Below are 21,698 nucleotides of genomic sequence, written 5' to 3'. Positions count from 1 at the left end.
TTAGGCTAAATTTGTGAGATGAATGTGGAATACTTCGGAAGCGATGGGGATATGTCATGCATGGACACATATCTCGATCAATCGACTCAGGATGATCGTTACAAGCGAAAGGATGCCCGTGACACCGAGTACTTGACCACATGCCTACCTTTCATAACGCGGTGCGGTGTCCCTAAATCGATCGATCAACTTTCTTCATCAATCACGTGTGCTATCGGAACATCCGGATCTGCCAGATTCCAGAGAACCTTGTTAAGTCACGTGAGCATGCAAAAGGGTATTGATCCAGATTTCAGGCGAATTTCGGGCAGACGTATCCTGTACTGAGCATGCGAAAGCAAGGCGTTGCCATTTCACATTGAATCGTTACATGTCATAAAGTCATATGTAGTGAAAATCATTATATGCAATTATAAAGGCATGAGTGATTACAAGAGGACATTCGGAGATAGACCAGACTATAAACATTAGAAGGCCGAAAAGGCCAATAATTGGAATGAATATTATACTTATTTCCATACCTCGGATATGAAGAAATTCCATTTAAATGCATTTTCCTGAGCATAGACATGTATTCACAAGGTCCGTTGCCACTCTTTTAGCTGGATCCATGCACTGTCAACGCTGATTACGCGGGGTGGATCTTTAAACCTTCTTGGCAGCTTCAGCGTTATATTCCATGACTGGTTCCTCGTGTAGGGTCTCAATAACAGAGTAGCCCAATATGGGCACATCATGATGTGCTTCCATTCCAGTCGGAGTAGAAGGACCACTTTCAGGCTCTGAATCGGAGTCAGAAGCATCCAGGTGGGAATTGATCTTCTCGCTACTAGAGGGTGTGGTATGGAGCGTTCCTGCTTTTTCCTTGATCCCGGGAGTGGGATTGGTCGCGATGGTCGTTTGACCACCTTCCAGTCTTCTTCTCTTGGCTGCTTGGGGATTGAGAATCAAGGCCAGAATGATGATAACTACCATCATGCCAGCGGTTAGAACGTAGATGACCTGCATGTAGCAGTAAAGTCAGTATGTAGTAACGAGCTATCGCTTTACATTCTTTTACGGAGTCCGCCAGACTTACCATCGCTGAGTAATCCAAAGATGGCCTAAATGATAGACTGAGGATGTAGAAGAGAGCTCCAACGATATCAGTGAAGATGAAGCTGTAGGAAAGGCCTAGGACCTCTTTCAAGCGGTAAATCTCGTAGTATTGAGGTCTACATCAGCCCGAATAAGCGTAAGTTCATATGATGGAGGGTAGTACCCATGCTACTTACAAGAGTCCAATGACAGAGGCCACCGAAGACATATACCCATAAACACTCATTGGGAGTTCAGTTCCATGTTTCTGGGCGGCCTACGAGGATTTTAGGCAAATCAGCTATGAACAACGATACAGAAACGATGTCTGACATACCCAAAGTCCGAATATACTCCCGACTTCGAATCCGATACAAACCACAGTCCAGATTCCACCGTAGATTAGAGCTTTCTTGATTGAGTATCCGTAAGTGTAATGCAAGCATTGTACCCAAGATGTCGTAAAAACCACAAAAGAGAAGTGGACTTGGATGATAGATGGTACGGATAGTCGTCGCGTGATAGTATAAACCATAAAGAACAGAGCAGATAACGCCCAAATACTAGGACGGGTTAAGATTCAATCAGCATACAAGTCATTGGTAAGAGATTTGATGGTCTGACTAACAGCATCAGATGAGCTGATACTCCTTTTGTAGATTTCGTTCGAAATGATTTGTATATTTGCGGGAACGCCTAAGAGGAATAAGCAAGTCAGTCGACTGATTTCCACCAAATGCTTGAGATGAGTACGTGAACTCACCTGTACCGTCCAGAGTATGGCTCCGACTGTAGCAAGAGCATTCTCTACTGTTTTGTTTGGTTGCATCTTGGTTTAGTTCCAGATTGAATTGAAGTGATATTGGTTTCAAGTTTCGTTAGGGCAAGAACATCCTTCTTCTTCTTCAACTGTCTCACTTATATATCTTTTCCTATGCCCCTATGATCAATGCATGAGGATCAAAGTGCAGACGGGAATCTTCGGTTCCTATCGTGTCGGCTCTCCCGTATTCAGACGTCGACTCAAAAAACAAGAAACATCGTGTGATCAGCTCTCACGACGTTTGTACGTACATATGTATAAAACTGTCCCGTCAAAATTCGCCGGATCTTCACACTTGACAGGTCATTTGAGGGTTCGTTGACGATCAAAAATCTCAATCAGGTAATGAATCTTATTCATGGTCGAGATTCAATCCAGCCTATCAGTTGAGGATACGTAGGAATGTACTGTATCCGAATACCCAAGACTCGGCAAAATCAAATTATTTTTGTCCGTTTATGCTTATTCAGGACTTGAACGATGGTGACATGTTCCAAACTTTTACGATAAATCCAATGAACATTTGGCATAACCCCCATCGCCTGGATGTTCAATTCGAAATTACAAAAATCTACGAGACTGCGCGAAGGACAGATAATTTTCCTCAAAGGTATACCTTGAAAGGGAGATGACGTCTTAGTAAGATGGGGAAAAGCCTTCCTGAGGCTTGAGAAGGTATGAGATGCGACGGTTTTCATTTCATCGCAGCCCGTTCTAGCGTCCCTTGTCAGAGCATCAAATTATCATTACGATTCGTGTCCCACTGTTCCGCTTGGATAGCCTATGGCGTGATAATTGCTACAGTAACATCCCTTTAGAGAGGGTCTAGTCCGCCCCAAACATCAACAAAGCGCGACTTTAAGTCGGTTCCATGATCTACCGTGTTTGTCTTAATGGTCAACAGCAGCAAAAGCCGTCCCTGTCGATCGTCTAGGTACATAGTTACCCTTTCAAAGAATAAATGTACATGATCAGTGGGCTGCGCCAGGTGGGGGCGGCGCCCAAAAGTCCAGAATTGAGAAGGTAACTTATCAGGATCAAGCTTTAAGGAAGTAGGAAACAACGTAATTTTCCAATTGTTTGTTTGGCTTGCCGGCGGTTCGGTCCGGCCAGATGTTAATCAGTTAATATTTATTGCATTCTACTCCACTCCCGTATTCTGGTGAGGGACAGGAACTGGATGATCTGCTGACATCTCGAGAGGAATCTGCGCCCACATCGTATAACAACCATTATTAATGAGTACCTCGGCAATCAGCAGAGTTCACCTGTGAACCCGTTCTAAATCCAGACTTGGCAACCGATTTGTGAAGAATGGTGATTTTTCGGAAGATTCATAATAAATGCTTGAAAGGTGAATTCACGACGTTACCTCGCGTCGACTCGTGCGTTTACTGTTTCAAGGCTGTTGAGTGGGGGTTCCATGCTTTCTGTACATGTCACGATTGATCCGTACCACCTTGTCACACTATCCGTGATCGGAAGTCTTTTCAAGGTATTTAAATATTTTCTACATGATTTTCGAAATTTCGACCGTACCGCGTACGCGTACGAGATTGCCACTTTGATTTGCCACTTGAGAAGGACTGTCCTACGTGCTGTTGAGCGGACTGTGTGGTGATCTCCGTATCCGGTGGAGGAGAGGAATGGACAACGACAGACAACCTTCGAGGTACATGTGCATAATTGCAATACCTATCTATAACTTGAAGCTTGACGATCAATCCCACCCTTCTTCCTCTTCCTCATCATCCTCTCACAGATACACTCCACGACCGGCGGAGAGAAGAGTCAGGAAGACAAAATGGACGTTGATACACCCACTCCAGCAACAGCCTCCGGAAAGGTCGTCAAAGCTTCCGATGACAAGAAACCTAGATTTGAAGTGAAGAAGGTGAGTCAGCTTGAACATGAGGAAGATCCCCTCAACCCTGCCTTCTAGACTCAGAACCAGTAAGTTCTTGAGGAAGAACCTCGCTGACCTTTGAATCCATGCTAGTGGAATGCTGTAGCCCTTTGGGCTTGGGGTAAGCTCAATCAACGCCTTCGCGATATGATCGCACTTGGCAGGAACTGACAAATCACACAGACATCGTCGTGGACAATTGTGCAATCTGCAGGAACCACATCATGGATCTTTGTGGGTGATACCAGAGCCAACACTTCCCTCCGCTTTCTGACCCATATCTCATGAGATAAACATATAAGCTAATGGCAATAATGACTTCAGGTATTGAATGTCAAGCGAATCAAGGAGCTGATAACGAAGGTAAGCTACATGTTCGTGTAGAAGGTCAAGAAGACGGCAGCTGATCCGAGACCGCACAGGATGTACTGTCGCTTGGGGTATTTGCAATGTTCGTATTATAGAATCTTCCTCTTTTGCCGCCATCAGGACTGACACATATTCTAGCACGCATTCCATTTCCACTGTATCTCTCGATGGCTCAAAACTCGACATGGTGAGTGGACTGGATCCATGATCAGCTAAGGGATTGCTGATGATTCTTTGTGCTACTCTCAGTCTGTCCCCTTGACAAGTGAGCTGCAATTAACTCTTCCCATCGATGCAAGGTTTAGCTGATATGTTGCCATTTCAGTCGACAATGGGAACTTCAAAAATACGGTCGATAAGATACATTCAGTTAGATTCCTCTCAGTTATTCCTCCCTTCCATCCATATGTCCTGACCAACCTTGTATACATTATGAAACGAAATGTATGATAGATCTGATGAGAAACTAGGTGCACCAAGTAATGATCATGTACATGACGAAGGCAATGATGAATGCAAGTATGCGTATATGTTTGTGATCTGTGATCTGCCTATCTCCTGTAAGTTGTGTATACGGTCTATATCCGATTGGAACCTCTACTTTCTATCTCATTCCGGTTTGACTCTCTTGGTCGATTGGGACCATAACCCTTTCTCGAATCTACCTTCTTTCGCTTCCACCTCTTTACCCAGATCACTCACACCTTGCTGGAGGAGCTCGGTAATCTTGATTCTCACTTCTTTCTCCCTCCCATCTGACAAGTCTCCTTTACTCCTGATCTCCTTCTGTACATCTCCTACATGCCCAAGCGTATCTGTATCCCTGATCTGTTCCTGCTTCCAATCTCCACCTACACCAACCGTACCCACTTCTTTATCTGCCAGTGCCCGCCAAGCTTTCACCAGAGGTTCTATCTGAGATGTCAGAGGTTGCCCGACGGTGATGCTGATCTTGGCTCCGGGACGAGGTATGGGTTTCGGCCATCCCCTCCTTTCGTCCAATATCTGATCGAAGCCTAGTTCCCCGAGTCGTTCAGCTCTTATTCGCGATGAGGAAGATGAAAGATAGAAGACGAAACCCACCGGATATCCAAATCGGTATTATCTCAGGCATGACTTTCGAGTCCATTATGATCCTCCCTATACCCCATTTGAATCTGAACAGACCACCGTCGGGATTGGTCGGTTCTTGGTTGACCCTTCCTTCTGGAAATATATGTATCTACCATCCCAAACTTCATCAGTTATCCGTGTGCAAGTCAGGTTGAAAGGAGAAATCCCGGTGAACATACCCAACTGCCATCCTGTAGTAATTTGACAGCGCGATCCACAGCAGGTTGAAAGATCCCTCCACCTCTATGCGTTTCTATCACTTGACCGAGGTTGAAGAATCTGGAATGAAGGGGTTTGGTGAACATGATATCGGAGGCTATGATCAGGGATATCAGCTATACCGACTCATCATCTCGAGTGTGTTGGGTTCGGACGGTCGATAGTGACGAGTCGAGTTGAGGTCGGTTTAGGTGCATGAGATGATGGACCCACCTCCTAATGTCCACCTCGAGTTCCTACATGTATGAGAGGGAGTAGCGAATGGGAAGTATGTTGACAGAGGCATGAGAGACCACATCTATAGTGTTTATAGTACAATAAAATCATCAATTGTAGAAGGAATCGCTACTGATGAGGAAGGTGACATACCATTGGATCGTCACACACTGAGTTATGATTACACACTGTGAGTAGGGAGAAGGGCAACGCGACGACCAACATCAGTATCGCTCAATACACCATCGCAATAGCAAAAAGAGTATTGACGAGTGAGATAGAAGTGTGATATAACATAGTGACACCATACGATCATTCTTTACCGACTCACCGGTGACTATCCCCCTCCGGCTCAATTGCGAAGTATCCCCATCCTTCTCCAAGCCCTCTATAGCCTTGCCCTTGCCCTTGCCATCGTGCGGTATCCTCAGAGCATCGAGGAGTATCGGTAGTCCTTTGACTTCGTATTTCTTAGTGGTCAATCGGAGGAAGGTCTTGGAGGCTAGGGCGATGGTCGAAAGTGTAAGTGCCGAAGCGAACGTTGCTGGGCGGGCCATGACCAATCGTTCTCTGTCTAGGTTACGATCAATCTCACACTCTGCAAGTGAGTATTCCCCCTAAACGACAGTACAACGGTTGACAATAGCGATCCCAGTCAATATGGTGTAAGATGCAAACGAAAACAAGATGAAAGTCGAACGTTGATTTTGGGTGGTCCCCCCAACTATTAGATTTTTTCGGCATCTCGATCGATGCTTGTTTACGTGCCTGGATACGGATTCCAGTTCCAAAACAAATAACAAACGTGACATTACAATCTTGAATGAGTGCATGAGAACAGTCTTCCGCCTCTCAGTATGTATTGGCTATTTAAAAGAAGAGGATACAACAGCCAAAGAGAAAGGGTATCGATGATGTGCAAGGTATATACTCGGAAACGCAACAGACGGGAAAGAGGGAAGCTGGACTAAATTGTTAATCACGAAGGTATTGCGCTCTGTATTACCAAGCTTCGTCAGTCTTGGTCTCGTAAAGTCATGAGATGATCGACTCACAGATCGTGGATCCTGTCAAATACAATAGTCAAGTAGGAGGTATCATTCAACAATGCTTCGAATTGCTTGATAGCATCTTCCTCCGAAAGATCTAACATAAACTTCTCTTGAACCTACAAGACCCACATCTGTCAACTTCTGCATCTGGCATCAATCGATCAACGAGCTCACCTTCCATACCGCTTTATCGGGTTCAGACTGTATATCCTGGATACCAGCATCTACCATCAACGCCACCAAGTTCAATATCAAATTGGCATTCTTCCTCAGTCCGATGAAAGCGGTATAACAGAGACTTTGAAATCGAGCATAATGAGTTGATTGAGTTCCTCCCATAGCATCTACCATCTCTTTGCAGACTTTCACAGGAGGTGGATAAGGTTTGGGATCTCTTCCGAGTATGTATCCAAAGTCGACTGCGATACATGACATTGTCAGCTTTCGGTTTTATTCAGGTGCGATCGTTGTTTTAGCTGACCATGGAAGAAATGCCCGTCGGGAGCCAACATCAGATTATCCAGATGCCGATCTCCTACACCTAGCACGTATGTGAGCACCGAATATCCGGCTATCGAAGAAAACGTCAGCTTGAAGCACTGGATTGTAGCCTTGAGACAGGATCACCTACCGCAACTTCTGACAAACGTATCCATAACTCCCGATTCAATTCCATATGAACCAAGTGCACCATCATCTGCATGTTCCTGTCTCAAGTAATTCTGCAGACTGCCAAATTCCGCCATGATTGCCGCCAGGCTTTTGCTAGGCACGAATTGCACCATACCTTCCGCTTTTGACGTAGCTAATACGCTATAAGGACTGATTTTCAAATCGAGATTCTCTTTCCTCAATAATCGATCCATCAGGGTGAACAGCTGTATGACCAATTGATCTTGTCGCAGATCATCGCCGTTCTTGAAGATGATGGGATAGTCCGGGGTGATGCTGACCGGCGTTTCGGGCGTTGTTTCATCTTCAGAGTCACGAGTGAAATCGGTAGTTTCGAACCATATAAGCAGAGGAAGAAGGTTGGATTTGAAGACTGATGACTTATCGGGAGTGACCGACGTGACGGAGACACGAGCATTGAGAGGTAGAGGTAAAGGAGTAGGAAGAGGCGACAAATTATGTTTCGAATCAGCCAGAAACGCCTTCAGCTTTTCAATCTTCTTCGAACGCGAATCCTTGGAGTTACGTATTTCCTTTGATCTGGCAGAAAGAGCTTCAACTAGCTGACCTTGTCTCTTCAGTATATCTCGCTGAGCAGTACCTTCGGAAGTCTGCGAGGGTGTCAGCTTCGCCGCATACGGTAGAATATGTATATAGCTCACCTCAGACAGTCGCGTCTGAAACCTGAAAGCGACTTTCGCATACATTTTCCCAGCAGGCTGACTGGCATCACATTCAATCATAAGATACCAATGGAAGCTAGTCCCGAGCACCGGATTCGCGACACTTCGATCGATGAGAAACTGTGATAGACCACTATCTCCTTCATCTACTGCTGCATCTCGCTTTCTATGCGACCGACTGCCCCTCAGCGAGTCAGATTTCGAAGTCGTCATATCGAATTTGAGAGCTTGAACGAGTTGTAGCAGATACAACAGCAGTTCCTGATATCGAATCAGCTTGGTGGATGTATATAAGAAACGCATAGACCTACCTCATCATCTGCTCTTTCCAGACGCTTTACCGCGAAAGCTCTAACCCTTTTATCCGTGAACCCTGGGCCCAACAACTCAAGCGCATCATCCATTCCAACCTCTTGACCCCATAAAGGCAACAGCTTCTCAACAGCCTGTTTGGCTTCCACTGGATCTGACCATGTAACACATTTGAGGAATTTAGTAAGCGATCGAGGAGAACGGAAGAGAGAGAATCTGAATTTCCATAAAAGGTCTTTATCCAACGCAGAAAGAGATGAAGTAGGAGGTAATCGGAATATCTCCTATAATATGGTCAGTCGAACATCGAAGACCGATTGCATGGCGGGACAAACTCACATTCAGTCGATCACGCTCAGCTGGTCCAGGTTTCAGATCTCTGCCTTCGTCTCCCAGTCGTTGACTACGTAGTAATTTCCTATGTTTGACTTCTACCGGATTCTCTCGCCAAGCGTCGGGATCATATGTTCGCCAAAGGTAAGGGTCTGAGGATAAGAGATGAGGAGGAACTCCCGAAAGCTGCTGTTGATTTGGTGGAAGGGGATGAGGTATGGGAGCTGGTGGTAGGGGTATCGAGCTTTCCTGTAGAGATGCACTTGTCAGTGGATATAGCGATGTGGAATTCAGACGAAGTCTTACTTGTTCAGAGAACACGACAGGGAAATCGAACTTTGGTAGATCAATGTAGAGGTATAACTTGTCGGACTTGCTTGATTCGGCCTGCAGAACGTAGATATTAGTCAGTCGATATATGGCCAAGATGGAAGCAGGGACCTACGGCATGAACCTTCTCTATCTGTCTGAAAGCAATCCTGTCCAGCCAATCTATCTTCACTATATCCCCACGGTCGAAATCTTTCACCAGCTTTACCAAAAGTGAGCTATCTATTTTCATTCTGGATTCAACAGCTAGCTCACCCTTTCCAATCTACCCATTTCATCATCCGCCTCTCCCTCCGATTCACTTGGTGTAGCCGTGTTGGGCTTTGGGTCAGCTTCGACTCCGCGATGTACATATAGACGTTGTTGACCCCGTTTCAATGTCCTAAATGATGGATATCAGTAGAAGCAGGACATTCAAGTTGAAGCAACCAACCTCTTCATAGTGAATAAGCTCATGGTCGTGCCTCCGATAGGTACAGGTTTACCAGCACCTTGACAGTCCCATATCGTGAATGATATCTGAGAGGTCAGGAGCAAGGAGGGGTATGTTATTGGGAGTATGATAGTCTGGTTCCAGCTGAACGGATACTTAGTCTGCACCTCTATCACACCTACTCGACAATAGTAGAACTTACGTATAACCCCTGGGGAAGTCTTTCCAGGCGGTCCGGAAAGGGAGGGTATACTGTATACCGTTCGCCCATAGCTGACATGTGATGTAAAGATCCGAAGGTCCACTACAGGTTTTCATCAGCTTGACAAGTAGTCGGCAGAAGCGGACGACGTGAGAACTCACTCGTGTTGTATTCCTGCATGAAGCAAGTCTGGATCTTTCAAGGCATCGGTGTAGGTTCTCCTCGGTATATTTCCTTCAAGTGATGTACTGACAGAGCTATGTAAGTACTCTGGCCTGTAATCAGAAAGAAGATACTTACATCTTGAGCGTGACATGCGATTTCAGATCACACAACCGGGCGAAGGAGTAATCCTTATCCCGGGAAGGATCGACCTGCATTGTCTCTGGTGTCCGTCTCCAGTACTTCCAAGTCTTGTCTAATCTACTCTTCGGCTTACTTGGGCATCGTATGGGTCTATACTCTGATGAGGAAGAAGCTGAATGGAGTATGCAAGGATGATCAAGGTGGGCATATCGTGCTTGCTATTGCTGTTGGCTTATACGTCAACATTGCATCCCTTAATTCGGCGATCACCGACATCCACTTCTCTCGTACACGGAGTACATCTCGATCTCCGTCGTAAAAGTTGAAAGTTGAACTGTTCCCAATGTCCACCCAGGAGGAATGCAACTTTTATCATCTTTCAATCCCTTTTGCATCCCAATATCACATTCATCGGAATCCTCGATACGCCATGGCACCATCTCAGCTATCGCAGCTGAAATCGGCTCTCAATTCTGCAGGGCTGAACAAGAAAAACTTCTCAAAGAAGGACAAGAAAGCTTACAAGAAAGGAGGTGCGAGGGAAACTGATAGAGCAAAGAAGTTGGATAAGTTGGAAGAGATCAGGAAGAGCTTGAACAAATTCGATGAACGTGAGACCAAGGTAAGTCAAATTCGGCTGGCCCGAGATCTCTTTGCACCACATGAGAGTAACTGATATACATCATAGGTTAAACATGATGTCGGAGGTAGGAATCTGAAAGGTGTTACTGGACGACCCAGTGCAAGTAAACAAGCGGGCCTCGAGCAGGTAAGTCAGCTTGCAATGCTTGGGTCCGAGCTTCAGCTGACTTATCTACATCAAATCAGCGCAAGAAAAGCTTGTTACCAGAACATCAACTACGTGATCACACAGGTACTTTCCGAGATCGACGATTTGGTGAGAATGATCCTACATTATCACTCGAAGATCGTATGTTGGAAAGATACACTAGAGAACGACAAAGGGGTCAAGGGAAGAAAGGTCTCTTCAATCTAGAAGATGAAGAAGATGGTCTGGATGGATTTGATGAAGGTTTCGCTCTGGGCGGCCTTACACACGGTGGAAGGAGTGTGATGGATCTACCAGGAGATGATTTCGAAGCTCAAGGTTTCGGTGAAAGAGATGAGGAGGATGAAGATAAAGGTAGAGTCGACAGGAGAACAGTGAACAAAGTTCATTTTGGTGGATTCGATGGTGAAGCAGAAGAAGAGGAAGAAGTCGTGAGTCAACTAATTCCGATGATAGGGATGGACAAAGTTGACACACCTGCTCATTAGCCTGAAAAGAAGAAGAGTAAAGCGGAAGTCATGTCGGAGATTATCGCCAAGAGTAAGGAGTATAAAGTAAGCTAAGAGCCCCTCACCTTCTTAAAGATGTAGCTGAGACAATCGCAGTACGAGCGTCAACAACAAAAAGAAGCGGATGACGAACTTCGAGATGAGCTTGATGAAGACCTCGATGATCTCAGAGCGCTATTACAGGACAGCGCACCTGCTCGACCAGCTGCATCTAACTTCGCCAGTACATCCCGTCAACCTACTGCTGCTCCTGCTGTAGCTGCAGTACCGGAAGAGGAAGTAGATTACGATCAGGTCGTTCGAAGTCTGGCTTTCGACGCTCGAGCGAAGCCAAAGGATAGGACCAAAACAGAAGAAGAATTAGCTCTAGAAGAGAAAGAGAACTTGGAAAAGGCAGAAGCCAAACGACTGAGGAGGATGAGGGGAGAAAGCGTCAGTGATGATGAAGATGGAGATGGATCAAGGAAGAAGAGAAAGACAAGTGATAGGAAACCTGATGCGGACGATCTGGGAGATGATTATATCGAAGATGACACTCTCCTCGGTCCAGGTATAACGAGAGAGGAAATTGAAACTATGGGTCTCCAATCGGACGAGGAAGACGACGATGGCGAAGAGGACGAGGAGGATGGTGATGGCGATGAAGATGAGGAAGGAAGTGAAGACGAGGAAGAAGGCGATGAGGAGGATGAAGAAATGGACGAGGATGATAGTGAAGTGTATTCAGATATGGAAGATCTCGACGATGAGGATGTTCCCGAACTCATTGAAGCTGATGAAGAGGACTTTGAAGCTGTTGTAAAGAAGAGCAAAGGCAAGAAAGTCGCTAAACCCGAGAAGACGAAAGAGATTCCCTTTACTTTCCCTTGTCCTTCCAGCATAGAAGAGTTCGAAGATATCCTAGAGGGTCTCGAAGACTCTGCTTTACCAACGGTAATTCAGCGTATACGTGCTTTGCATCATCCTAGTCTGGCTGCAGGAAACAAGGAGAAATTACAAGTACGTAAACTGTCTAACTCCCATGTGAAACTAGTTGACGGTTGTATTCTAGGACTTCCTCGGTGTCTTGATTGACTACCTCTTGATTCTGTCATCTCGACCTACCCCTCCTTTCATACTCATCTCTCAGCTCACACCTCATATAATCGCTCTCGTCAAGCTTAATGCGTTAACAGCCGCTGGTCATTCCATCGATAAGATCAAGTTGATGCAGAAGAATTTGACTAGAGGACTAGCAAAAGGAGCTTCGCAAAAGGGGTCCAAGACTTTCCCTGGATGTCCTGAATTGGTCCTACTTCGTTTGATCGGATCGATATGGTCAACCAGTGATTTCTCTCATCCTGTCGTCGCGCCCGCTGTTCTACTCATTGGCCAATATCTGGCGCAAGGTAGAATTCGATCTACATCCGATATTGCATCTGGGTTATTTTTATGTTCTATCTTGGCTCAGGTGAGAACGTTCAATGTAATTAGTACCCAGGTCATTAAGCTGATGTTCTTATATCCTTAAACAGTATGAAGTGTTGTCGAATCGAGTTCTGCCAGAAGCGGTGAACTTTGTTGCTTCTTCTATACTGGCGATTCTTCCGAGAAGAAAAGGATTCGAAGTGAACAAGACATATCCCGATTCGAAAGCCAACGACGTGGACTTATACGTCGACCCTTCGGCCGCCGCTGCTCCGCAACAACCCGTCAATCTATCTCAAGCCATCAATTCGGCTCAATCAGAATTGAGCCACGAGCAAGCCGAGCAGACAAAGGTGAACCTGCTTGTGGTCGCTTTCAAGCTATCTCAGACGTTCGCAACAATGTACGCCTCGTCGGAAGCTTTCATCGAGCTGATCCAGCCTTTGGCTAAAGTGCTGGAAGGATGTAGAGTAGCGAAATTATCTCAGGAAGTAAAGGTGAGACACGAAACCAATGGTGGACCTTGAACGGATACTCGAAAGCTTACGTTTGTTATCAAAGACACTTCACGCCGCGGCATACACCTCTCTCTCGCGATCACTCACCCATGCTAGAGCATCTCGCCGACCACTCACTCTCCAGGCGCATAAACCCATACCCATCGCCTCTCACGCACCTAAATTCGAAGAGAACTTTGCTCCTGGCAAACATTACGATCCCGATGTGGAGCGTAATGCCTCCGCCAAACTCAAAGCGCTGTACAAGAAAGAACGAAAGGGAGCGATCAGGGAACTCAGGAAGGACAATAGGTTCTTGGCTGGTGAGAAAGCTAGGGAACAGGCTGAGAAAGATAGAGATTATAATTCTAGGATGAAGAAGGTTGAAGGGTCTATAAATGTTGAGCGGGCAGAGGAGAAGGCTATGCAAAGGTGAGTGCATGAATACTTGGAATGCCATTACCCATTGAATTCGTATCTTGAAATGGAAATGCAAGCTGATGGTTGCTTTTTGGGTGACAGGGAGAAACAAAAGGAGAAGAGACGTGCAGGCAGAGGTTAGTTTGATAATATGATATGTTTTGGTATCAATTATAGCATTTATATCATCTTTATTACATGTGTACTTGCATATGCGACTTATGTGTTTTTTTTCTGGTTTATTCCCATTCGTACAAACTACCTGAGCCGAAAACACCTCTTGCCCCGGCCGTCTTCACTCTAGCTCTATCTATCACTTTCCTATTCCCATTCCCACTTGTGTTTGATCCAACATTCAATAATATATTATCATCTTTATCATCTTGATCTTGAATGAAATTACAAGTACATCCACATTTATCACAATTCCCTTCTAACATTTTTCTCGCTCGGGCCTCTTTCAATTCATCTTTCAATTCGCGGATCTGAGCTTCCAACTCGTATATCTGAATTGTAAATGCTTTTTTCACGTTCATCATCTTCTTCTTATCCACCACTTCTTCATCAGCAGGAATGGGTTTCTTCTTCGTCATTGATGAAGTGGGTGTACAAGGTACCGAGGGGATAGGGGGATCGTCTTCGGGTTGGTTTCTCTTTGTATATGAATGTTGTGGGTTGACGAGGTAATCTACAGGTAAACCTCTCGAGAAAGTCATACTGATTGGACGTAATTCCAATTTAGGTTGGAGAGTCGATGATGATGATACTTCCAATTGTCTTTTCTCTTCATCTTCACCTTGACCACCATGTGTGGGTACACCTTGACTCTTCTTGTGGGATGAAGAGGGCCATACCGCACTTTCACCATGTACAGTTCCTGTCGAAGTCGAAGTCGAAGTCGAATTTTCGTTAGTTGTAGCTGTAGAAGAAGACCAAATTGACATTGCTCTACTACTAACACCATCTCTACCTTTCAATGAAGGAGTCATCGTTGGTCCATTAGCATTGGTACTATTGGTTGTATGAGGTAAAGCCGGTACAGGTTTATTGCTATGGGCTGACTTATCTTTCTCTGACTTGTTGAATAATCTCATCAACCCTGATTTCTTTGATTTCACTTTATTAGGTGGTGAGGATGTGGATGTACATGAAGTGGTTGGACGTAAGACATGGGCATTTGGGTCGTCAGGTATAGGAGGGATAGAAAAGGTGGTCAAAGGTCTTTTCTGCTGATCGATAGAGATAGAAGTCGTTGATCTACTGTGTGTACTAGATTGAGTGTGGATCGTCTCGTGCGAGCGCATTTGACTTTGATTTTGTGACTGACTCTGACTCTTCTGTCTTTCTCTCTCTTGAGCCGCTTCAAGAGTGATCAGCCCAGACCCTGGTGACCCGCTGTTCATCAGTGGTCTCTCGTTCGCTGTGAATCCAGCAGGACCGGGAGTCGGAGTGAGAGTAAGATTATCGATAAGTGGTGATTGGGGTTTCTTATACGTCGAAAGGACACTCGATTTGGGTATCACAGCCGGTAGCAGTCCTATCGAGCTAGCATCCGAATTCTCATATTCACCTTGATGGAAGGTATCGATCCTTTTATCACTTTTGTCGCTGATATTGGGCAAATGTGAAACACCAATTTGGATGGCATTGGTAGATTTCAACTTTGGTGTGATAGGAGTTGAATCAGATAAAAAAGATGAAGTCGATGAAGTTGAAGAAGTTTGATTACTGGCTAAACTCAATCCCGAAGCAGAAGGTACCAAATGTTTTGCGTGGTCATTGTCCTTATCCTTGTTGGAAGTTACACCTAATATCTGAGTTAGACCTCTTTTTGTCGACGAAACATTGAGAGAAGAACTATCCGAGTTGGACATAATGGTCGAAGTGGTCGATATCGTACTTTGCTCTCTTTCTCTTCCAGTCGATCTGATATTCTTACCATAGCCACTGGGAGTCGTGCTTGGTTTGCTTCTGTTGAATCCACTGAACATATCCGCTGAACCTACTACTGTCACTCCCCCCGCTTGACTATGATTAGAGATTGGGTTTTGGGTGACCATCGACCATTGTGCCTCATTGTCCTCTTCTTCCCACGGTACTTGTGTATATTTCCTCACTCTCGGTCCACCAACCATCGACATCCTCCTTGGATCTTCCTCTTCTTCTTCCTCCGCCTCTTCTTCATGATGGTATGGCTCGTCTTCTACTGAATATCTGTGCGTCATTTCTGATTCCGATAAAACCTGCAACTTTCTCGATGTCTTGATCATCTGACTACGAGCGTATATTTGAGGAGAATTGGAATGCCCTACTCTAGAGTACAAAGAAGGTGAAGATGCCGTTGGTGAAACCTCGACAATTCCCATTCCCCTAGGAGCCACTAGAGGCGAAGGTGAATTGATAAATGTGGTGGTAGTTTGTGAGAATGGAATTGAACTTATTGCGTTGGCTCGTTTCTGTATTAAGTGATGTATGGTTGGTGTAGGAGAATGATGATGGTTTGTATGACAATAGGATGTTGACATTGGTGAAAATGAATGTAACCTGTTTACCAGACGATATGATGAATGTATATGATTTTTGGAGAGGTTGGCCCAAGGAGTGGAAATGGAAAGAAGGGAAACCCAAAAGTAAAGATGCCAAGGAGATCACTTGCGCAGTCAGTATCTATCTATAAAAATCAAAACCGAAAAGGTCGTGTGCACGATATTTAGCGTAGTCTCAACATATGTTTATTCATTTGAAGGAGGAAAGAACGTAAACATTAGCCTCCTAGTTTGGTTGTTTCACTGATCCCAAGTGGATCTTCATTCAAAAGATTAGTAAATGACTGAATCAGTAACGGTTTCTGGCCGGTATCGAAATATCTGAATCAAGCCACATTCCATAGTGTTATAGAGATAATTTACCTGAAGAAGCCAATGTTACTGGTTAGTACGTGTGTACAAGCCATTGGCATGACATCCAGTAACAGGTTCTAAGGAATTGAGTAATTCCTTAGTGACAGATTTTGGGGTTGGCGGAAAAATAAACCAAGGTACCACACATCCTCAATTCTTGATGAACCAATAACGCCGATGTGTGCATGACAGAAGACGGAAGAGGGTATGCGTACGGAATGTCCTCCGATTCCAAGAACGATCTGCAATATAGAGAAAAGATATATCTATTCTGTACAAATGGTCTAGTTGGCGGGCTAGGGAAATACCTGAATTCAGCGTCTGGCCTGTACGAGGCAAAAGTACGCCGTGTAACTTACTTTTCGAGAGATCCAGAGAGCCATAGGACTGCGAGCGGCACAATTTGATCGTCAGAGACGATTCGAGCATGTGATGAGAACCTCTGTGACAAGACTCACGTGAAAAGCTTGGTCTTACCACCGGCGACAAGAGCGTTGGCAGCAACGATAAGAGATTCACCAACACTGTGAGTACCCTTGGGCACAACACCGACCTTTTCAAGAGCCCAAACGGCATTTTGGGTAACGAAGATACCCATCTTACTCGTTCTCCAACAGGTGAACACTACGAGATTACGCGTATCAGCATTTACTTATGCTAGAGCTGGCTACGAAAGTCGACTTACTATCCCACACGGTTTGAGCCTTCCAGATATCACCTTCGAGAGGGTAGTACCATGGCACAACATCTCCTCCTATTGTGATTGTCAGTCAACTTATGCATCATGATAAACGGCGGAATTCGACCCACTATCAGCAAGATCCTCCTCATGCTCGATCTCGAAACCAACGCTCTTTAAAGCGTTCCTGGCAGCAGTCAAGTTTCTCATCTCCGGAATACCGTCACCGACCTGTACAGTATCGTGAGCTGGTCAGTCTGGCGGGAAAGCTTGAGGCAACTCACCTCGATACCGTGAGCAATCTCCTTGTGCTTAGGGTTGGTGGGGTCCCATTCGTCGGTCATACACCATTCGTAGACACCGAACTGGCAGATTCGATATTAGCGGCGTTCCCTGAATCTTCTAGACAGACAGACGAGTACTCACGACACCTCCAGGCTTAAGCACCTTGAAGATCTCTCCGTAGATACCCTCGAAATTAGGAGCGTGACAGGTAGCCTCAATAGCGTAAACTATTCCCTCTCTCATTAGCATCTTACCCGCATGTATGTATGTTTGTACGTGTGCGCAAAATGGGGGAAGTTTAACTCACCAGCGTCGAAGGAGTTTTCACCAAATTGTTCACTGAGTTTCATGAAGTCACCTTTAACGAAAGAAACTTTATCGCTCAAGCCAGCTTTTCTAGTTTTGTTGGTAGCTCGACCGATTTGGAAATCGTTGTTGTTGAGACCGACGATGGTAGCATCTGAGAATCTTGAGATCTCCCTAGCTGGTCCACCGACACCACATCCTACGTCGAGGACTCTCATACCGGGTTTAAGGTGCATCATTGATGCGAGGTAATGTTCGTGTCGAGCGAGCTAAACAAAAGAGTCAGTACGAATAAGTCGATGATAGTAATTCATGTAAAGAATTTGACTTACAGCTTGGAGGAAACCTTCTCCCTTGTAGAATCGACAGAAGTGGAAGGATTCAGCTGTACGGATAATCAGCTCATGAAAAACGATATAGTCCTCGGAAAAGCTGACTTACCCCAACCATACTCGTAAAGCTCAGTAGCACCGTCATAGTAACCTAGAAAGTCACGAGTTTAGTTTATATACTGTTGTACGTCAGAACAATGCGCGACTCACCATTGACGACTTCGGTATATTGATCTAACCTGTTGGCTCTGTGAGACTCATTGTCATTGGCAGATTTCTGTTCCCAGAACTTGTTGTAGTTGGAGACACGGTCAGCGGAACGAGCGTCGGCGGGCATCTGTCAAGGTTGTATGTCAGCGATGAGCGAGCGGTGTCTACTGGCCAAGGGAACGTCACTTGCTTTGAGCTATACTGTTGAAGTAGGTGGATGGGTGGAGTGGTCAAGAGTGAGGGGAATGTAGGAATGTGATCGTTGTCTTGTATGACTTGATTGTGATTAGATGGATGTATATATAAATTATCGAACGATCCTTCTCTTTCCTAGAGCTACGCGCTCGAGCCTTTCGTTTCCTGAATACGAGTGAGTAAATAAGCCATCGTACCATTAAAAAGTGAAATATTGCCTATTATTGCCTATTCCAGTCGCACATCGCCGCCGTTGAAATTCATGTAATGTTTCCTCACTTGACTTGCCACACGACTTGCACGTGGTTTCAGGCTTCAGGCCTCTTGGTAGGACCCAAGCTCATCGTTTGAGTTTGGTCCGCATTTATGTCCCTGGCAAAAAGAGCCCCTCTCACGGATGTATCCCAGGATGGGGATGACTTGACGGTTTTGTACCAGCTATCAATCTATCTACGTATAGGTCCGAGTTGAGTTTGAGAACGACGGTTCGAAAACGTTGTATAAACCTGAACACTAGTTCCGGGGCAGATTATATCTGCCCTACAATGAACAAGACAAGTCTTAATTTCATTCTTGGAATGCAGAATGCGTATTGATCAGACCATTCTGAATTGAGCAGGCCGGAAGACAAAAACGCCTTTGCAAGGGGGCCAAGAGTTCCATGTTTGAGACCCCGTCCGAAAGGTGAAGTAGCTGATCTCTTCGGAGACAGGCGAACACCTTTTTGTGGATATGATGCTACGTGTAACTTGTTCGATTGTATACATGACTCGATGAGCTGATCTCTTGAAGCGGATCTATTTCTTTCCTTTACAACTCACTTACCTGATGTAAACATCGAGAGATTTCGACGACGCTTTATGAGACTGTCCAGTGATACTAGTCCTTTGTGTCATGTCTTGACGGTCATCAAATCTTCTTGAGATCGACGCCCATCGCATATCTCGCCTACTACATCTCTGCGCATTCTCATTCTCTTCATCCTGCGGGATGCCAACACCTGTCACCTGCTGGCAAAGCCAAGCACCAACTGTACGGATGTGTGCGATAAATAGAACATCCCCCGGCCATCAGTCAGGTAAACCCCGGTTAAATCGCCAATCTCACATTTTTTCAAGTCGATGATTTCATCTCATCGCACTTTATTCATTCGGGGAGGAGACATCCATCACATAGCTTACAACTAATCGTGTGATCACCCTAATTCAAGACATCTCATCTCATCTCATCTCATCATTGGACAATTGTATATAGTATTGTGCATATCATACTGGTATCCGTGTATAAAACTAGCTCAGAGAGCGACCTCACTTGAACAATCATCGAGACATCCTGTGAGCACGGATCAACTTTCGTTCAGCTATCACGCTCACCTTTCTGAACGATCCGGCCTCAAATCCTCATCAAGTTACCCAATTGAAATACAGAGGCTTGAGATAGTAGCACGATGAAAGAACGACCAGGAGCGGAGAATGCTCTAGCGACGATCGGAGCAGTGATGTGGATGGTACAGATCATACCTCAAATCATCAAATCCCATCGTACCAAGTCCACTACGGGTTTGTCAGCAGGACTGATGTCGTAAGTACCGAATACAAATCGTTTCCATCCTCATATTCGTGTAACGCAATTCAGTTTACTCACTTAATGATGTTATCATATGACCTAGCATATGGGCTCTCGCCTCCATCTTCTTAGGGTCATACGTCGTCGCCCAACGATTATCTATCCCACTCCAAATTCAACCACAAGCTTTCGGAGTGCTGGCAGCCATATCGACAGGTCAGATATTATACTACTCCCACAAATGGTCAAAGCGAAATACGATTTTGTTCTTTGTAGGGTTCTGTTTGGTGTTTGCTGGATTCGAAACAGGTAGTGTATTTGCGATCTGGGTGAGTGGATAAATCTCCTTTTAAAACACATTCAACCATCAAACAAAACTTGGTGGTATCCTCTCAATACGATCAATCCTTGCGTTGCTAATTGTGACTGCGCATGTGTTAGGCCGGTCAAGATAACGGTGTGAATTGGCCTATCAAGATGTACGGTATCATATCGGCCGTCCTCCTAGCGATCGCCTTGGCGTGAGTCCCACCAGTAACGCATGACACTGACAATCGATCGATACTAACATGATCTTTTATCACATGCATAGACCCCAATACTACGAAATATGGAAATTCAGAGAAGTATTAGGTATATCCATGATGTTCATGATTGTCGATACGCTCGGTGGAGTATTCTCTTTGGCGAGTCTGTTCTGTAGATCCGAATTGGATATTTTGGGATTAGTAAGTTTGTCATCCTTTCCTTTGCCTTCCCAAATAAGCCTGTCTCCTCCAATCTCACAACATCGACCTCTCTCCCCCTCTCTGTGTTCTTTCTTTTGTGACAGTAAGGACATCAGCTGATAGTAGCATTTGGAATTCAGATATCCTACGCTCTAGTGGTAGTTTTGGACACCATCGTCATTCTCCTCGCTATCATCTTAAATCCTCTAGCAAGACGACGAAGGAGAAAACATGGTAAACCCGAAAACATTCACGATGCCCTGGCCGCCGATGCTAGTACAGCGGAAGAAGGGAATGTAAAGAACCCGCCGAGTGCAGCTGGAGATGGGATGGGTGAAGGGTTGGGAAAGAGTGTATCCCAAGAGCGAAGAGAGAAGGAGCAGCAGCCCCAGCAAAATACTCAGGAAGATCCAGGTGAGAAGACGATATCAAGTTGCAACCGACATGATTGATATTAGACGGATCGGATCAGAACGGAGAATGCGTATATAGACATTTATAGAATTCAAGCATCACATCAACATGCATTTCACAACAATCGTCTCAACTGTCATCTCATACCTCATCTACTTTCATTGTAGCATTCTCATACTCATGAACTAGCATTGATCAATCATGATAGGATGTATTCTGCTTTATCATTGACCATCATCATGCATATTCAAACGCTCTTCCTTCAATACGTAACTTGAAATTCATGATGATCGTCAGAAGAATAACGAAGACGTCGATGATATACCACAATGACAACCATTCTGCCATATGACCAAATAAAACGAAAAAAAATATAATTGTCCATTAGAATATCTTCCCACCAAATCCTTTCTC

General features: G+C 45.0%; 8 protein-coding genes across 8 annotated transcripts; 3 read left to right on the top strand and 5 right to left on the bottom strand.

The window, feature by feature from the left end:
* Nucleotides 1-645: 645 nt before the first annotated feature.
* On the bottom strand, nucleotides 646-1,906 carry I203_108194 (uncharacterized protein; the record flags this gene model as incomplete). The annotated part of the gene is made up of 6 exons (XM_019148370.1): nucleotides 646-1,002; nucleotides 1,079-1,214; nucleotides 1,275-1,354; nucleotides 1,415-1,640; nucleotides 1,706-1,773; nucleotides 1,841-1,906. The coding sequence occupies 6 exons, from the start codon at nucleotides 1,904-1,906 to the stop codon at nucleotides 646-648; spliced, it is 933 nt and encodes a 310-aa protein (XP_019002603.1).
* Nucleotides 1,907-3,704: 1,798 nt separating this feature from the next.
* Nucleotides 3,705-4,534, top strand: I203_108193 (RING-box protein 1A; the record flags this gene model as incomplete). Its single annotated transcript, XM_065518344.1, has 8 exons — nucleotides 3,705-3,794; nucleotides 3,900-3,927; nucleotides 3,990-4,040; nucleotides 4,131-4,169; nucleotides 4,229-4,257; nucleotides 4,314-4,362; nucleotides 4,425-4,440; nucleotides 4,501-4,534. 8 exons carry the CDS (start codon nucleotides 3,705-3,707, stop codon nucleotides 4,532-4,534), a joined length of 336 nt encoding a protein of 111 aa, XP_065372709.1.
* Nucleotides 4,535-4,784: 250 nt separating this feature from the next.
* Nucleotides 4,785-6,280, bottom strand: I203_108192 (uncharacterized protein; the record flags this gene model as incomplete). The annotated part of the gene is made up of 6 exons (XM_065518343.1): nucleotides 4,785-5,191; nucleotides 5,259-5,397; nucleotides 5,468-5,604; nucleotides 5,721-5,805; nucleotides 5,877-5,911; nucleotides 6,055-6,280. 6 exons carry the CDS (start codon nucleotides 6,278-6,280, stop codon nucleotides 4,785-4,787), a joined length of 1,029 nt encoding a protein of 342 aa, XP_065372708.1.
* Nucleotides 6,281-6,698: 418 nt separating this feature from the next.
* I203_108191 (uncharacterized protein) lies at nucleotides 6,699-10,120 on the bottom strand (the record flags this gene model as incomplete). Its single annotated transcript, XM_019148367.2, has 15 exons — nucleotides 6,699-6,720; nucleotides 6,779-6,891; nucleotides 6,950-7,194; nucleotides 7,257-7,346; nucleotides 7,407-8,058; nucleotides 8,110-8,391; nucleotides 8,442-8,726; nucleotides 8,782-9,024; nucleotides 9,082-9,162; nucleotides 9,221-9,307; nucleotides 9,361-9,487; nucleotides 9,539-9,682; nucleotides 9,741-9,842; nucleotides 9,902-9,988; nucleotides 10,041-10,120. 15 exons carry the CDS (start codon nucleotides 10,118-10,120, stop codon nucleotides 6,699-6,701), a joined length of 2,640 nt encoding a protein of 879 aa, XP_019002600.2.
* A 356-nt stretch (nucleotides 10,121-10,476) lies between these two features.
* Nucleotides 10,477-13,811, top strand: I203_108190 (uncharacterized protein; the record flags this gene model as incomplete). Its single annotated transcript, XM_065518342.1, has 9 exons — nucleotides 10,477-10,668; nucleotides 10,735-10,815; nucleotides 10,875-11,267; nucleotides 11,325-11,390; nucleotides 11,442-12,344; nucleotides 12,397-12,795; nucleotides 12,860-13,249; nucleotides 13,314-13,681; nucleotides 13,772-13,811. 9 exons carry the CDS (start codon nucleotides 10,477-10,479, stop codon nucleotides 13,809-13,811), a joined length of 2,832 nt encoding a protein of 943 aa, XP_065372707.1.
* Nucleotides 13,812-13,908: 97 nt separating this feature from the next.
* On the bottom strand, nucleotides 13,909-16,194 carry I203_108189 (uncharacterized protein; the record flags this gene model as incomplete). Its single annotated transcript, XM_019148365.1, has 1 exon — nucleotides 13,909-16,194. The coding sequence occupies one exon, from the start codon at nucleotides 16,192-16,194 to the stop codon at nucleotides 13,909-13,911; it is 2,286 nt and encodes a 761-aa protein (XP_019002598.1).
* Nucleotides 16,195-16,853: 659 nt separating this feature from the next.
* Nucleotides 16,854-18,508, bottom strand: I203_108188 (uncharacterized protein; the record flags this gene model as incomplete). Its single annotated transcript, XM_019148364.1, has 11 exons — nucleotides 16,854-16,865; nucleotides 16,929-16,956; nucleotides 17,028-17,193; nucleotides 17,255-17,323; nucleotides 17,380-17,479; nucleotides 17,533-17,613; nucleotides 17,675-17,760; nucleotides 17,841-18,108; nucleotides 18,172-18,224; nucleotides 18,281-18,322; nucleotides 18,382-18,508. 11 exons carry the CDS (start codon nucleotides 18,506-18,508, stop codon nucleotides 16,854-16,856), a joined length of 1,032 nt encoding a protein of 343 aa, XP_019002597.1.
* Nucleotides 18,509-20,023: 1,515 nt separating this feature from the next.
* Nucleotides 20,024-21,322, top strand: I203_108187 (uncharacterized protein; the record flags this gene model as incomplete). Its single annotated transcript, XM_019148363.1, has 5 exons — nucleotides 20,024-20,157; nucleotides 20,246-20,471; nucleotides 20,584-20,663; nucleotides 20,735-20,870; nucleotides 21,011-21,322. 5 exons carry the CDS (start codon nucleotides 20,024-20,026, stop codon nucleotides 21,320-21,322), a joined length of 888 nt encoding a protein of 295 aa, XP_019002596.1.
* Nucleotides 21,323-21,698: the final 376 nt, after the last annotated feature.

Source organism: Kwoniella mangroviensis, chromosome 3, assembly GCF_000507465.2.
Source record: "Kwoniella mangroviensis CBS 8507 chromosome 3, whole genome shotgun sequence".
In the NCBI taxonomy this organism is placed as follows: domain Eukaryota; kingdom Fungi; phylum Basidiomycota; class Tremellomycetes; order Tremellales; family Cryptococcaceae; genus Kwoniella; species Kwoniella mangrovensis.
This window is presented reverse-complemented; position numbering and strand designations above follow the sequence as displayed.